Raw genomic sequence first — 17,341 nt, 5'->3', positions numbered from 1 at the left:
AATTATAAATAGAACTATCATAGTTCTATTAAGCAATCCCACTTCTGGGTATTTACTCAAAAGAACTGAAATCAGAATCTGCTGTTAATTGCAGCACCATTCACAACGACAAAGATGTGGAAAAAATCTAATGTCCAATTCACAATAACCAAGATGTGGAAACAACCTAAACGATCACCTACCGGATGAATGGATACACAAATGTGGTATATACATACAATGGAGTATTTATTATTCAGTCTTAAAAAAAAAAAAAAAAGAAATCCTGTCATATGTGACAACATCAACAAATCTTGAGCACATTGTGCTAAGTGAAATAAGTCAATCATATGTCAAGTACTGCATGATTCCACTTACATTTGGTTCACAGAAGCAGAGTAGAATGGTGGTTACCAGGGACGAGGGGGAGGGGAATGCGGAGTTGTTAATCAACTAACACAATGTTTCAGTTAAGCAAAATGAAAAAATTCTAGAGATCTGTTGTACAACAATGTGCCTATAGTTAACAATATTATGTTGTACAATCAAAAATCTATTAAGGGTAGATTTCATATTAAGTGTTCTTACCACAGTAAAATAAAAATGAAAAAAGTCCTATAATCCCAATTTTTAAAATAAGAATTTTGTGGTACCACATACACTTTCTGGAACAATGGAAGGAAATAAAATCTTAATAATGGTAATATTGTACAGCACAATAGCTCCCTGGTAATTATAATTTTATTCTCAATTTCCCAAAATATTTGTGTAAAATAGAGGAAGGCAGATTTTGAGGTAAGACAAACCTGAGTTCAATTCCAATCTATGACTTAAATTTTCTGTCACTTGAGCAAGTTACTCTATATACTTCTCTGCATCTTTTACCTGTGAGGCAAGGAGTATCTGCCTCACAGGGTCGCCATGATTACAATTTAGGAAGATTATATGTTAAGTGGCTAGAACAAGTGCCTGGCAAGCCTTCAAAAATGAGAGTTGAGACCATTATTCCATGCCATTTACAACTTCATTTAGACTTCAATTCTACAAGACACAGGACACAACTTTTAAGACCAGATCAGAGTAGTTTGTAAGGAACAAATAAATTTGACCACCTTAGATCAAAAATAGTATTATCATGAAAATTCTACTCAGAATTTTACTTATTTTACCCTTCTCCTTCATTATTTTTGTTAAACAAAAGGTAAATGACAACATTCTGTTCTGAAATGTGGTCCTACACCCCCCAATTCCCTTGTTTTTAGCCTTTCTCATGCCAGAATTTTTTCCCTATTTAGTCCCTATATACTCTTAGTATACAATTATCAACTCTTCTAAACAAGCACTGCAGGACTACTTCTGTGGTACGAAGAAAAAAAAGTATCCCATCCTTCTGATTTAGTATGTTATGGATGAAGCCCTGAAATTTTAAGCAAACCAGGTAATTCTAAGGATGAACCAAAGTTTGCACTGTCACTTTAGGTCTCAAAAACTCATTTACTTGCGTCTTTGGAAAACAGAATAGGGGAATAACGGGAAAGCATGGCCTTTGGACTAGATTCCTAACTCTGCAACTGACCAGCCAGTGTTCTTGAACGAGTTTCCTCATCTCGTCCCTGTCAGTTTTCTCACTGGTAAAACAGAGGGAAATCTGTGCTTACAAGTTTAGGACCTGTAAAACAGTATTTAGATGTGCCTGGGGCACAGTAGAGAATTAATGACCCACTGGGTACTGTAAAAATAGAGCGTTTAATCATAATTCTTGTATCTAAATATGACAATTAAGCTTAGTATAGACAAAGCCACACACACACATAAATGCAAATGCACACACATACTACTTTACTGATGGGTGTATTATCAAAAGCTGAGACCATTATTCCATGCCATTTACAACTTCATTTAGACTTCAATTCCACAAAATAAATATGGGACACAACTTTTAAGACATGATCAAGCTAGTTTATAAGGAACTTGTTTGACCACCAAAACAGAAACAGCGCATAGCTAACTGGTTGATTTCAAGGGTTGATGATCAACTCTGGAGTAGGTTGGTCTGGGTTTGTTATTCAGTTGTTAGTTTTCTATTTGTTAAATTCAATAAACTCCATACTAGATACCAGTAATCGCCAGACATCCCCCCCGCCCCCCCATACCACAGTGGTTACCACCAGGATTGAGATGTTATCATGTGTTTAGGATTTTCTGACAAAAGAGAAGAGGTCCTAAAGGACAAAGTTTAGACAGCAGCGCCAGGAGGAGGATAATCCAAGCCCAAATCCTGGCTTTGCCACTCAGTGGCCTGGGTTATTACTTAACCACACTGCACCTTCCTTCCATCTTCTGCGATGAGACTGATAGTCACCTAGCTCATAGGGTTGTTGAATGATTAAATCATTTGACATATACAAAGTACCTAGAAAATGCTCCTTAAGCGTTAGCTATAATCATGACAACTTGCCTTGGAATATGTGTAGCTTGCCTTGGAATTTTTTGCCAAATTATGTAAAACTTAAGATGACACTGGATTCCACAAATGAATAACTATAGTTCAATAGAAGCTTTTTCTATATTGTTATAATGTTGCTACTTGACTTTTTAAAAAAATGTGTAGCTTTTGAGATGTCATGATTCAACCACCCAAGAGTAGAATTTTAAACCAATCAGTCTAGAATTTCCTGATCAACACCAGTGAGGAATGAAGTGCTCCATCTCCAGACCTGGACCATAAACACCTCCTTTGACTCTCTGGGAATGGACTCCAAGAACCCAGAGAACAGTGGGACTACAAGATGGAGTCTGGGACCCTAAATGATTGTGTGGAACAATGTCCTCCCCACCAACTTGCATTGCACTGTAACATTATGAAAAATGACAAACACAGCTAGTACTTTTAGAAGTTGGAGCTGCCACCCCAGTGGAACTGCTTTGGAAGTCTTACTCCTCAAACGCTTGGAAAGTTAAAACTGGGCAAAACAACCTTTGTACTGAGCCTAAAGCACAATGCATTCCAAACAACTGTTTGCAAAGCTATCAAGAAAGCAGACATGACTATCAGACTGAACATTCTTTAGAATTAGCATCACTGTTAGCTTATCTGCACCTATAGAAATTCCGTCCATGCAGTTAGCTGTTCCCCTTCCCTTTCTCATAAGTATCTTTTCTTCACCTAATTGAACACTATGTGGGTTCTTATCTGAAGCAGTGTAGAGTAGCTTTGTGGATGAAAAAGGGTTCTATTAAAAGTAACCTCACACAGTGATCTAATCATAAATTCTTAACTGGGCAGGTCATAGTGGGTAGTCATGCCTGAGGCATATATCTTCTTTAGTAAAAGGTTAATCTTTAAACAAGACCAGTCCATTGTTTCTGTGCATCTAGGTAGGTTAATACATCTTTGAAATGCCTCTCTTCAGACTCCCCCCCTTCTAAACTGGACCACCCTTAAAAGAGCAGTCTTAACTATCTTGTAATCCAAACCTTGCTTTCTCCCAACTTATGTAATCTTCCTCAGTTCACACCTTAATCTCAAAAGCCTAAAAGGAACTGCAAACTAACCTTGTGGGGAACATTTGAGATCTTGCTCCCAAGTGTATGTCATCAATTTGGCTGTAATAAAACACTTACAAATTCTCTACAGGTTTGGGTGTTTCTTGCATCAAGAGCTTCCACAGCTACAGCTATTCTTTTGGATCTCATTTCCTTGTTGCTTTTCAAAAAAAAAAAAATGTAAGTGTAAATCCATGGCTTTGTATCAGCATCAATTACCTATGGACTCAAGCTAAATTCAGTGTGAAAATTAAAGCCTTGTTTCCCAGAATTTGCTGCAGTTCTTGAGAAAAAGCAAAAAAGTATAAACTGGAGAACCCTAAAACCATCTTAAATCACTAAATAAAAATTAACCATTTATTTGTATATTTTTATTTGGAAATGTTTATATCAGTACAGTGGAACTAAATTTTAAGAGACACTAGATGTCATTACTTTGGATATCATTAGTTTATTACAAAAGAGACATGGAAATTATTTACATGATGAGATTTCAGAACTTCAGTGGAATGGGCAGCTTCACGTGATGCCATGTCAGTAGTGATTTATTTCAGTCTACATATTTTCCAAGAATGTCACCATCTCTAAATAAGAAATAATCCTGCAAATAGAGAAACCATTAGTTAAGAATTAAGACAAAAGCAAATACTTAACTTGTTTTTAAACCTCTTAAGTTTACCTACCTTGTCATCTATAACTACTTTGGTGCCTCCATACTCTGGAAGAAGAACTTTATCTCCAACTTTCACGCTAACTGGTTGAATCTCTCCGCCCTTAAGAAATTAAGAATATTTATTAGCAAAGACATCTACTTCACCAAATATTTACAACTAATTTCTATTAATCACAAGTACTTACTCAAATCAACTGTTAAAGAAGGACTTGGTAGTGTGATGATTTATACAATTGTAGTTCTTGACTCAAAAATACCACTGTAGTTACATTTTGAAATAATGCCTACACAGTGGCTTAAACCAAAACCTGATTTCAGTGTAAAAGTTCAAGGAGTTATACTTGAAAACTAACTTAAGCCAAGTTAACTTAAGCTAATTTTTTAATGGTTAAATATTAACATAACCTATGGACTATGTAAAATAAACTAGTTTTTAAAACCATGTATACATGGTCATGGTTAACATCAGCATACAAATTTTTTTTTTTTTTCAAATTTCCTGAATTTGAAAATACTTCTTTGGAGATTCAATTTCCTTTCCTCCAAAATACAGATTTGGGGAGAGGGATTGAAGCACAGTGCCCACTCCCCCAAAGCTTCCTATTCTTGACTCCAGGATAGCTCCTTGCTAGAACTTTCTCTGAGGCACCTGGAGCAATTAACATATTTGACCCCAACGGCATTTTATTGTGTATTCTGCCTGACACTTTGAGTCCTGAGGTCTAACCAGTTAATTGGAAAGTATATGGGAGGGTAGTCCAACCAGTTCCTTTCATAGGTATGCCAAGTAAGGTGAAACTAGTTAAAAGACTAGGGCAATCTCAGAGTTAGAAGTTAGACCAAGAATTCAAATTTCCCCTCAATTCTTAAAAGCCCCCCGATTATCTTCAAGCATAAATTGTGGTTTTAATATCCTCAAATTCTCTATCACATAAAACAAGCAATTTTACAATCATTTTCATTTAAGAGACAATTAGACGTGATTGAACTAGAGAATGATCGTGAAAATAAAACAAGCTACTTAAAAAGCTATTTTTAATAATAACCAATAATTATTTTTTCTGTCCATTTCACATAAAAAATAGTTCATTTTAGCCCCCATTTACCTTTCCTTTAGAGCCGGATCCAACAGCTACTACTGTTGCTTGCAATACTTTTCCTTGAGATTTTTCTGGAAGCATAATGCCTCCCTTGGTTACAGTTTCTGCAGCACTCCTTTCAACTAATACTCGGTCAAAGAGGGGGAGAAACTTTCTAAATGCCTGTCCTGCCTGTAGAGAGAGAAATGTTTGATTTGAAACAAAAAGAATATGCAATTATATTCTGAACAGGCAATGCCATCGTAAATTACACTATCAAACACCACATGTGGCTTTCCAAGATAACGCCCCAACTCAATTATTCTTTCATGAAACCCACTGAACGTTCTGTTCTATATTCCGAGTTAATTTCCAATTCCCTATGTGTGTTAAGGGTCATTGTTACTCCTCTGGTCAGCAGCCAAACGAGCTTTAAAGTCAACCTTAGCTTATTCCAAGGTCACGCATTTTCCTTCCTTAGGTTTTTCTGAAAATGTTCAGCACACACTTAAGTCAATCTCTCCGCCTATAGCCATGCTTTCTTTACATTACACACCCACAAAGGCCCTGCAGGAGCAGCGAGTCCGCCGCCACGCGTGCATCTGGGTTCCCGCCCCCTAACCTACATGCCCGCCGCACACGCGCGTGCAAAGAGCCCACGGCAAAGGAAAAGGTCGGCAGGACCTGGCTTCTCCAAGGTTCGAGCGGATATCGACCCCTGAGTGACCCCCTACCCCTCCTACTAGGCCCAACGACAACCGCCTCAGGCCGATTCACCCGGGCACGCCAGCCACCAGCCCACGCGGACTCACCATGGCTCCGGCAGCAGCAGTTCGTACTCTGCTCTCGCGCCGCGGCCGCAAGGAGAGACCTGCAGTCCGGTTTTCTAGACACGTGAACTTTAAAAAACGCTTCCCAGCGCGCAGGCGCGCTCGCTCCAGCCACCCGCCCCTCCCCTTAAAAGAGGGCGGCCGCCGCGACCCGCGCCGCGATTCGTCCCCGGGGGCTCTGCGCAGGCCACTGACGCAAGGACCGCGAGACGGAAGAAAAGAGGAGCTCTTTCTAGGCTTTTCTAGGCCGCCTGCGGAGGTGAAAGTACTAGCCCTTCGCCTCCTCCCGGAAATGACGCTATTTGACCCTTGACCCACAGAGAGAGCGTCGCTCCCCGGAAAGTTCTGGAACCAAGCGCAGCCCGGGAACTAGCTTAAGCCGGCCGGAGAGGGCTGAGTCCGCGGGCCCGGCCCGGCGCGGGTAGGGAGGGGCGGGGCTGGCGCGCGGCGCGTGCTGATTGCCGGGCTCCGGCCAAGGAAAGAAGTGGGAGGCGCCCGCACACGCTGTGCCGCGGGGCGGGGGAGTGGTGGAGGGAGGGGACACGAGCTCATTGCCGTGTGCGCCCTGTACTCTGTCCCTCACTCGCCGCCGACGGCTTTCCTTGCCGCTCGCACGCCGTGCTGCTGCCCCGCAGGTATGCGGCCTCCCCGCACCGTGTCACCCAGGCGCCTCGGACCGGGCCTTCCCCCGCTGCGATCCTGCCTGAGTGGGCCGGCGGGATAGAGCCAGAGTTTCCCGCCAGTGCCGGAGGCCATGGCCCGCTGGCCCAGGCCTCGCGGATCCATGCGGGGGCCCGTCACGTGCGGCGTGGATCGCTCGCCGGGGCAGGGCGTAGGAGGGAGGGCTTGCTCAGGAGAGTGTGTGGAATTTGGGGAGTGTATTCACATGGGCCCTCCGATGCAGCCCACTCCTGGCCGACTGCAGAGATTCGGGGAAGGTAGTCCCAGCCGCGTGGAGACTGCCTTTGGCCCCGCGGACTCGGCGGGGTTCGGCCCCTCCACCCTTGACCTTGCTCGGGGCGTCTGGATGAAAAGACACGTGGGGCCCCGGCCGCCAGCATCGCGGCCTAGCAGTCTGCTCAGATACAGTAACCCCGACTGGATACATGAAGACACATTTTACTCAGCAGATTTTTGCACCGTCAGGAATATTTTTCCTCCACCGGCCACCGGGTTTATGATCTGCCCCTTTCTTGCAGGCTTTTCTCAGGGGCACGTTTGGAGTGGGTTTGCTCTGAAGGCCCTTTTAGCGGTAAAAGATTAACTTGTTTTGAGAGGCAGGGATAGGTGGCCAGGAGCAAGAAGATGGGTGTGCCTTTTGCCAGTGCGGTAGGTCAGGCGTGGGGACAGCCCTTGCAAGCTTGCGCTGGTACTTGGTGGTCTGGAGCTGTGGCACCTTCTGTGGCCCAGGTGTAGTGGGTGGCAGAGGCCAACCCAGCTCGCGGCTAACATTTCTTGTTCAGTTGCACAGGTGTTGTAACCTGCTTCGGGTAATGCTACTATTGTACTGATGAAATGCTTGTTTCTCCTCCTCCCCAGAAATGCTTCGATTACACGAAGTCCTTCGCCAGATTAGGCCAGTGTCCAGGGCACTGGCACCTCGTCTCACTCGGGCGTATGCCAAAGATGTAAAGTTTGGTGCAGATGCTCGAGCCTTAATGCTTCAAGGTGTGGACCTTTTAGCGGATGCTGTAGCCGTTACTATGGGGCCAAAGGTATCAGTATTGTTATTGTTGTAATTTATAATAGTACTCTAATTAGGGAATAATTTATTGATGGCAAATAGTCACACTGAACTATAGAACAGTACTGTGGGTATCCTTTTTTGAGAGAATCCAATTTACATGTGAGTTCCACATTATGGGTTAATCTTTTTTCTTTTGCTTATATATAATGGCCTTAAAACTTAAACTTCTGCCAAATTTGTGAGATTTTATACAATGTGTCATAGAATCCAGTGGTAACTCATAACTCAAGGTGAATCCTTAAACTCAAGGTAGAATTAATCTTGCTTGCCTACTTGAGTTAAATTTTGGATTCTTCTCCAGTCCATTAGTACCAAGCATAGAAGGAAGAACATAATTTATCTCCTGTAATATCTCAGGAGGTGCTGGTTTCACCAGTGTTTTTCGGCTGTCCGTTCTGTTCCAAAGCACATTTAAAATTTTAAGTCTCATTTAACATGAAGAGATTGGTGAGTTGAAAGGTAATAAATAATTTGAGGAAGACAAAGGTTGTGCACATTTCAGATATCAAAGTGATCCAAATTGTATAAAATGTGGCATTTGCATGCCTCCCAAATAGCAACTTGGTTTCAAATCCAAAAGCTGCCAATACCCTGCACATGTTTGAGATTTAATGTCAAACAACCCTGAAAGAGTGTACTGTGCTTGCATTGCTGTTGGTATTTTAATAAGCAAATTTCAAAGCAAGTTTAAAAGTATGTGTTCACATTAACTTCAAAATAGCTGGCACTGGATAAAACTTAGCTAGAAATTATGTGAACAATAAGCTGGAATTTCATTATAATCTACCAAATTGATATTGTTTTATCTGTGTTCTTGTTTCATAAAATGTTATCTTTTAGTCTCTAGGTTTTTTTATCTCATATAATTCCTCATCCAGAGTTGTGCCCTTCGCAATAGAGAGGTCATTTTTTCTGTAAACTTAGAACATCAGTGAACTTGCCCTTGAGATGCATGCTGCAGATCTGATTTTTTTTTTTTAAATCATGTTGAGGCTTTCAAGTAATTACCCTGTTATTAAAACTGCTCTTTCTGTTTTAAGCTAACTAGTACTTTGAGTGTGTGATTCTGTCACATTTTTTTTCTCTCTGAAATTGTAGGGAAGAACAGTGATTATTGAACAGAGTTGGGGGAGTCCCAAAGTTACAAAAGATGGTGTGACCGTTGCAAAGTCGATTGACTTAAAAGATAAATATAAAAATATTGGCGCTAAACTTGTTCAGGATGTTGCCAATAATACAAATGAAGAGGCTGGGGATGGTACCACAACTGCTACTGTACTGGCACGCTCTATTGCCAAGGAAGGCTTTGAGAAGATTAGTAAAGGTGCTAATCCAGTGGAAATCAGGAGAGGTAGGAATGTCTTTTCATTGTCCCCCCAGTGTTTTGAACTGTCTATTAAATTATATTAGAAAGTTGATTCTTCCCTTAAAAATTCTTAACGCTGAGTATTCCTTCAGCATATAATGATTGAATACCTGGCTGTGTATGTTGTTAAGCAGGGAAAAGTGACTAAGACATTCCCTGTCGTCAGACCCCCCCCCACTCCCCTAACCCTTCCCCCTGAAAGCCAACAGTTTATTGGAAGATACAGCATATACTTGTGTATCTTGAAAATAGTAAACTTGTGGGGATTAAAACAGAGAGATTATATGGTTTTGATGTTGTATGTTTTACTTTAGTTATTTGGAAAGTAGGGCTTAACCACAAACTAGGTCATCCGAGGATGTCAACCGGTTTTTGTTTTTTTAAATACTTTTTTCTTACCTCATAATAGGACATATTATGTTATTGTTCTGCATTTTGTTTATTATTGTAAAGATCTGCTCCCCAGCAGATGGTGATACAGACTTAAATCCTGTCATTTTTATTAGCTGTATACTAAAACTTTGTTTTCCTATCTTGAAAATGAAATTGGCCATGTATCTCTAGGGTGTTTTATTGGCCAAACTAGGAGACTTTCAGTAAAGGGGGGGATACCATTTTGTCAGAATTGGCCTCCCAGGCATACTGATGTATTGTCATCATCCCATCAGTTTCAAAGTTTGAGGTCCAAACATTGAAATGTCTTGCATGAAAAGCAGTTTGACTGTAAATCACTAACAAGTGTTATTGAGGTTATTAAGAGTACTTCCCAAAGAAAGTTATTATTATACACCTTGCTTTGAATTTTTTTCATGCAGCAACATTGCTCAAAATGAAGAAGGAAAGCTAGCACTAGTCCCAATTGAACAAAATGGGGTTCTCATGAATATATTGTGCTAAAACAAAAATATCTTGTTAGTTCATAATAGCATTAAATGAGGAAATTTTGGATAATTAAGACCTGCAGGGGCATAGCCGCAAGAAATTCCTTATCCTTGATAATTATATTCCTTGTTGGAAGTAAGGAACTAATCCATTTTGGTCCTTTTTTGTGTCATTCATTTGAGGGGAGGTGTTGGGTGATCCAAATAGAAACATGCAACATGATTGGATTGGGAATGACTTACACAGAACGAGTTGAATAGTGAGATTCTTGAAATTGTACACCTCATTTTTTTTCTTAAGCCAATTTTCAAAATAATTTGGCATTATGGAATTTTATTAAAGTTCCTGTATCAGTGCGTTCCATCCAACTCCATGTGATTTGGAAATGTACTGGCACAGAAGTAATGTATAGGCTATTAAGGCATAAAAACATTTATGTAAATCAAAATTTTTACATGACATGGAGTTAGTCATAAGCGGTGTAATGGCATTTATTCTTGACCCAGGTGTGATGTTAGCTGTTGATGCTGTAATTGCTGAACTTAAGAAGCAGTCTAAACCGGTGACAACCCCTGAAGAAATTGCTCAGGTAAGGATTTTTCATAATATGTTAAAGTTAAAAAAAAAATTTAGTAACATGATTTTATTCCATAATCATACATCAATATAAAAATAACAATACTATCCAATCGCCAACATTGGAAGCATTTTTCTTACTGCTAAAACATTTGAAAATAATGCAGTGGCCGTGATACAAGTCTTAATGGGCTGCCATTTTTGTTCTGCATTCTATGAGTAACTCACTTGTATGTATGAAAAATGTTCTTCAGCCATTGTCAAAGGCCTATCATTTTTTGTCATGTTTTAATGAATCCTTTGCCAAGGGGAAAAAAGTAATGGGATTAGCCTTTTTTGTTTTTGTTTTTGTTGAAAAGAATAATTGCATATTTATTTCGTATCTTTCGAAAACAATGTAGCCAATTAATGAGTTGAAAAGAGAACCAATACTTCATTAGAAGTATTATGCCATGAAGTCCCCTTTCCCCTGTCGTCTGTTCCCCTCACCCCCATGGATGTATCAGTTTGGAAGTTACTAGGAAAAGGAAGGGGAGTTAATTGAGGACGACACCACCAGCCTTATCTTTTAATTTGGAAAAGTAAATTGATTATTTCAGGTTGCTACGATTTCTGCAAATGGAGACAAAGAAATTGGCACTATCATTTCTGATGCAATGAAAAAGGTTGGAAGAAAGGGTGTCATCACAGTAAAGGCAAGTATGTTTTTCATGATAGCTTGAGATGATGTGTCTGATGATCAAAACCTAGTTTTTCTAATATAAAAATTCAATCTATATGTGTTTCCAAAGTATATCTTTTTATTCCTTTATGTGTAATATCTGCATCTGTATAAGAATTGAGTGCTTACTGTGTTTTGTGTGAATCATTTGTTGTCACGAATGAATTTATCCTCACTTGAATGCTGTTTTCTTCTAGCTGTAAAAATAATTCACATACATTCTTGAAATTTTTGCAGAAGTGGAGTTGGATGCCCTGGGTATTTACATACTCCTACCTGGATCCCTTAACAACATGTGGGGTCTATTTGTTAATCTTGTCGATAATTAACAATTTTTGTGTTTTTTAGTGAAACTCATTAATGCTTTGACTTTCCATAGGATGGAAAAACACTGAATGATGAATTAGAAATTATTGAAGGCATGAAGTTTGATCGAGGTTACATTTCTCCATACTTTATTAATACAACGAAAGGTAAAAGCAAATCCATAACTGAAATATTTTTTTAAAGTACTTGTTCTGTGTCAAGCTGCAGGCATTAGTTGGTGTCATACCTTTAAAAATAATTTTCTGTGTTCCAAAAGTTAATGTATATGAGAAATGAAAGAGGGAAAACATGAACTTATCAGTCACTTTTAAAATGTACTGGAACTTTGGTTTGTAGCTTTTAAATGCAGTTATTTTCAGAATATTAATGTTCTAAAATTAGTCTGAAATATTCTTTGTTTTTGCAGGTCAGAAGTGTGAATTCCAAGATGCCTATGTTCTATTGAGTGAAAAGAAAATTTCTAGTGTCCAGTCCATTGTACCTGCTCTTGAAATTGCCAATGCTCACCGTAAGCCCTTGGTCATAATTGCTGAAGATGTTGATGGAGAAGCTCTAAGTACACTCGTTTTGAACAGGTAATAAGCAGTGATAATTCGTTTACATTTCTAGATGAAAGGCAGTTATATTGATGTTTGAAATCTCCATCATGTACTTCCACCCACTTGTGTTTGTATCTAGAGTTGTGGTGTATATTAGGTGTGCTTTATGAACCCTTAGTCCAGTTATAATGGCTCTGTCTTTTTGAGTGGGGCTCCAATCTCCTTAGTATTTTGTGCAACTTTCTCATAGCCTAATTTTTATATGTGTTGTCTTTCTATTTTTTATAAGTGTTTGCAGTTGTTCTGAAGGTAAATGACTTTTTAAAAAAATTTTTCTGGAAAAGATATTTTCACGATTATAATTTTGCTTGGGAAGAGATAAACAATTGCCATTCTAAAAACTTCAAATCTAAGTGTATTCAGCAGTCAGAATTTTACATAATCTGTTAAAAGAAAATTTTAATTAATGAATAGTCTGAAACAAATTGGCACTCAACCTAAAATAAGTTGAGGTCTGTTCATTTAATTTTTCATATTGGTAGTTTAATGTATTACTTTTGACTATAAGACTGGTAAAATGCTGTAAACAGAATCTTAGGGTATTATTAAAATATATATTCCCTCTAATCTTAGAATTGAGGTATATCAGAAATGAGATTTTCCGATTTTATTATAATGGAAATGAACAAATGAAATAGCAGGTATGTGTATGTAATAGAGATTGCATACCTAGGCCTGACCCAAAAGCTCTGAGTTTCCTTATCCTGAAATGTTTGTTAGATTAGATTTGCTTTTAGGATTATATAAAAGCCTTAAGAGATTGTGAGATAAATAAAAAAAACAATAGGTCTACAGAGTTTTCATTGAGCCATTTTATTGGTAGCTAAAAAGTTAGACATCTGATTTACTTGGCATGTCATCAGAACTTATCCCCCTAGTTTTTGCCTTCCTTAATAAAGTAGACCAGCTCTGTTTTGAAGTTTGTATTATATATTTTCTTTCACAATCTGGTCTTAGGTAGACATTTCTTTGATTGTATATTCCAAATATTTGTTACCTGCTCAAATTGCAGGTGAGCTTAAGGCTATTATCAGCAATATTGGCACTTATAAAGGAACTAAATTAAGAACACTGCTTGCTCAAACTTTATAGCAACTTAATCAAATACTACATAGAACTTATGGGGTAAATGCTTATTAGATGACTCAAATTTAATCATTGGTAATTATGATATTTCACAATCTAAAATAGTATTGTATTTGACTTAAATGTTTTTTGTTTACATTAACATTTTTGCTCCTGGGTCCAGTTGTTCAACTGGACTGTGAGGTCAGCATTTAATAAAAAGGTAGTAAAGATATTGGCAAATATGGAAGAAAAATTGTCCTTTTCTGTTTTAATTTGACCAAACGTCTAGGAAGCAAAAACTTTTTAAAAGTACGGTTTCCTAGGTAACATTAGTGTCAGAACTTGAGAACTAGACAGGCATTTTTATTAAATTTAAATCTTATTAATTACTGTTCTTAACAGGCTAAAAGTTGGTCTTCAGGTTGTAGCAGTCAAAGCTCCAGGTTTTGGTGACAATAGAAAGAACCAGCTTAAAGACATGGCTATCGCTACTGGTGGTGCAGTAAGTAAAATAAATATGATGTTGGTTTACTGGATGTTATTTATACTACCAGGTCTAAAATTTATAGGTAAAATTTACATTTTTCACAATCAGATACTAACATCTGAACTGTTTATTTACTTAATCTTGTTTCTGTTGGATGTTTGGGAGATGGTGGTTGGATTAAATAGTGCTACAGTCCCTTTTCTATCTTGTAACGAAGAGGCTTATTGACCAATCTATTTTCAAGAATATAGTAAAAAGACATAGGACTTCAGAGTTTAGGCCTAGGGTCTAGTCCTGGTTCCACCAAAAGTGTGACCTTGGATGAGTTTCCTGAGTTCACACACTTTTCTTCAAATAAAGCTAACATTGAGGATTAAGTAAGAAGTTGGAAATGTAATGAAAGACTATATTCAGTGGTCTTGAAATCTTCCATTTCAAAAAAATTATAGTATTACAAGATGTTTCTTTTTTTAAAGATTTTATTGGTGAAGGGGAATAGGACTTTATTGGGGTACAGTGTGTACTTCCAGGACCTTTATCCAAGTCAAAGTTGTTGTCCTTTCAGTCTTAGTTGTGGAGGGCGCAGCTCAGCTCCAGGTCCAGTTGCCGTTGCTAGTTGCAGGGGGCACAGCCCACCATCCCTTGCAGGAGTTGAACTGGCAACCTTGTGGTTGAAAGGATGCACTCCAACCAAATGAGCCATCTGGGAGCTCAGAGGCAGCTCAGCTCAAGGTGCCATGTTCAATCTTAGTTGCAGGGGGGCGGAACCCACCATCCTTTGCGGGACTCAAGGAATTGAACTGGCAACCTTGTGGTTGAGAGCCCACTGGCCCATATGGGAATCGAACCGGCAGCCTTTGGTGTTAGGAGCACAGAGCTCCAACCACCTGAGCCACTGGGCTGGCCCCACAAGATGTTTCTTTCATCAAAACACCTGCATGATGTATTAATAAACTTTCAGTATAATGAAAAAAAGTAACCTAAAATTTGTTCATTTTTTAATGTTTCTGTAGGTGTTTGGAGAAGAAGGATTGACTCTAAATCTTGAAGATGTTCAGCCTCATGACTTAGGGAAAGTTGGAGAGGTCATTGTGACCAAAGATGATGCTATGCTCTTGAAAGGAAAAGGTGACAAGGCTCAGATTGAAAAACGTATTCAAGAAATCGTTGAGCAGTTAGATATCACAACTAGTGAATATGAAAAGGAAAAACTAAATGAACGTCTGGCTAAACTCTCAGATGGAGTAGCTGTGCTGAAGGTAAGATTCATTGTTCTAAATAAGCTTCTTGGGTTCTGAGCCCAAGAATGATTTTGTTTCTGTGGTATTCTCTAATAGTGCCATGTAACTATTGTTCATGGAATTAACTTCCTTATGGGAATAAATTACATAAAATTTCTTTATTGAAATATTCTTTCCTTAAAACAAGAATTGAACTTGTAATGGGGGGAGTTGCTGTAAAACAATGTTTTGTTACCATTCAGTCTGGAGCCTAATTTTTGTGGGACACTACACTCACCCTATTAGCTGTGTAATCCTGTAATCATAACAAACGGTCAGTCTTTTTTTACATTGCTTTTTAAGTAGGTGCTAATGACTCTTGGCAGTCAGCAACTTGAATGGAGAAGCCATACTAAGTGTAATTTTTTTAATCTTTAGGTTGGTGGGACTAGTGATGTTGAAGTGAATGAAAAGAAAGACAGAGTAACAGATGCCCTCAATGCCACACGAGCTGCTGTTGAGGAAGGCATTGTTCTGGGAGGGGGTTGTGCCCTGCTTCGGTGCATTCCAGCTTTGGACTCATTAACTCCAGCTAATGAAGATCAAAAAATTGGTAAATAATTCACTTAAAAATGAGTCTTTTTGGCCTGATTTTAGTCTTTCTGCTAGAATTATGTTTCCCACTAAATGAAATAACAAATCACAAAGCAATTTTCAGAATAACAAAAGTACAGTAGCGATGATGTCAAGGAGAGGTGAAAGATGTGTTATATCTTTTAGGGAAAATTATTTGATCTGTGGTATTTCCCAACTGGAATTTTCCTGTATCAATGCTCTTACAAGTGTTGTAATATTTACAAAAGAAAGAGCTAAAATAAATGGGCTAAAATTTATTTTTTTGTAGGTATAGAAATTGTTAAAAAAACACTTAAAATTCCTGCAATGACCATTGCTAAGAATGCAGGCGTTGAGGGATCATTGGTAGTTGAGAAAATTATGCAAAGTTCCTCAGAAGTTGGTTATGACGCTATGCTTGGAGATTTTGTGAATATGGTGGAAAAAGGAATCATTGATCCAACTAAGGTATTGACCCCTTTCTAAAAAATTCTTTCAATAACTCTTCAGTACGTCATATTCATTTTTTGCTAATTAAAAAGTAATATTTTATCAAACTTTTTTCCTAGGTTGTGAGAACTGCTTTATTGGATGCTGCTGGAGTGGCCTCTCTGTTAACTACAGCAGAAGTTGTAGTCACAGAAATTCCTAAAGAAGAGAAAGAGCCTGCAATGGGCGGAATGGGAGGAATGGGAGGCGGTATGGGAGGTGGCATGTTCTAATTTCTAGAATTGTGCTTTACCATTATTAATGGGAACTGTGAGAGGAAGCTTCAAGGCAGTGCTCCTCACCTATAACTTCAGAGAAGTCAGTTGAAGGAAATGACTGGATAAAAGGCTGGCTGGTGTTTAAGAAAATCACTATAACCATCAGTTACTGGTTTCAGTTGACAACATACAATGGTTTACTGCTGTCATTGTCCATGCCTACAGATAATTTATTTTGTATTTTTGAATAAAAAGACATTTGTACATTCCTGATGACTTAAGTGCAAGAGCCATGTACCAATGTACTGCTTTCAACTTAAATCACTGAGGCATTTTTACTACTATTCTGTTAAAATCAGGATTTTAGTGCTTGCCATCACCCGATGAGAAGTTAAGAAGCAGCCTTTCTGTGGAGAGTAAGAATAATTGTGTACAAAGTAGAAAAATATCCAATTATGTGACAACCTTTGTGTAATAAAAATTTGTTTTAAAGTTAATTGTGTTAGCCTTTCCGTAACCTAGAAGGTATGAGAAATGAAAGCCAGTTGAAGAGAGGCCAGGGTATGGCACAAGTGTGGGAAACAGTCCATCTATAATACTGTTTCTCTGCTGCAGACTGAAATATATCTTAAAAGATGACAACTCAATCCCATGGAAACCATATTTTATGTGTTAGGGTCTGGTCATAAAGGGGCAACTAAGTCATTTCTTATGGGGTTTATGGTTATTGCTCCAAAGCCTCAGCATAACAGATAAGCTACAGGTTCCTAGTAGGAGGGCAGAGTTTGTGTAGTATGAATGTACTTCATTGGAAAGGAGAGAGGTGTGCCATTCAAGTATAATGGGTAGTCCGGAATGGCATCCATAACTGATATGCATGGCCCAATGTCTTCACCTTTAAATTAAAAGGAAGTAGGTT

The 17,341-nt window shown here is 38.6% G+C and overlaps 2 protein-coding genes across 3 annotated transcripts; one reads left to right on the top strand and one right to left on the bottom strand.

The window, feature by feature from the left end:
- Positions 1 to 3,874: 3,874 nt before the first annotated feature.
- Positions 3,875 to 6,659, bottom strand: HSPE1 (heat shock protein family E (Hsp10) member 1). The gene is made up of 5 exons (XM_088794365.1): positions 6,570 to 6,659; positions 6,090 to 6,476; positions 5,305 to 5,469; positions 4,209 to 4,298; positions 3,875 to 4,126 (listed from the first exon to the last, which is right to left on the bottom strand). The coding sequence occupies exons 1-5, from the start codon at positions 6,657 to 6,659 to the stop codon at positions 4,076 to 4,078; spliced, it is 783 nt and encodes a 260-aa protein (XP_088650491.1). The 3' UTR covers positions 3,875 to 4,075.
- Positions 6,388 to 16,919, top strand: HSPD1 (heat shock protein family D (Hsp60) member 1). 2 transcript variants are annotated; one of them, XM_074339670.2, is made up of 12 exons: positions 6,388 to 6,528; positions 7,647 to 7,822; positions 8,953 to 9,205; positions 10,609 to 10,691; positions 11,278 to 11,373; positions 11,779 to 11,872; positions 12,133 to 12,301; positions 13,796 to 13,895; positions 14,894 to 15,139; positions 15,539 to 15,713; positions 16,005 to 16,183; positions 16,285 to 16,919. In XM_074339670.2, exons 2-12 carry the CDS (start codon positions 7,649 to 7,651, stop codon positions 16,435 to 16,437), a joined length of 1,722 nt encoding a protein of 573 aa, XP_074195771.1. In that variant the 5' UTR covers positions 6,388 to 6,528; positions 7,647 to 7,648; the 3' UTR covers positions 16,438 to 16,919. The 2 variants fall into 2 exon arrangements, with proteins under 2 accessions (XP_074195771.1, XP_019596877.1); XM_019741318.3 differs by having other exon boundaries at positions 6,438 to 6,742.
- Positions 16,920 to 17,341: the final 422 nt, after the last annotated feature.

Source organism: Rhinolophus sinicus, chromosome 17 (assembly GCF_057876585.1).
Source record: "Rhinolophus sinicus isolate RSI-liver-muscle chromosome 17, RSI-T2T, whole genome shotgun sequence".
Taxonomy (NCBI): Eukaryota; Metazoa; Chordata; class Mammalia; order Chiroptera; family Rhinolophidae; genus Rhinolophus; species Rhinolophus sinicus.
This window is presented reverse-complemented; position numbering and strand designations above follow the sequence as displayed.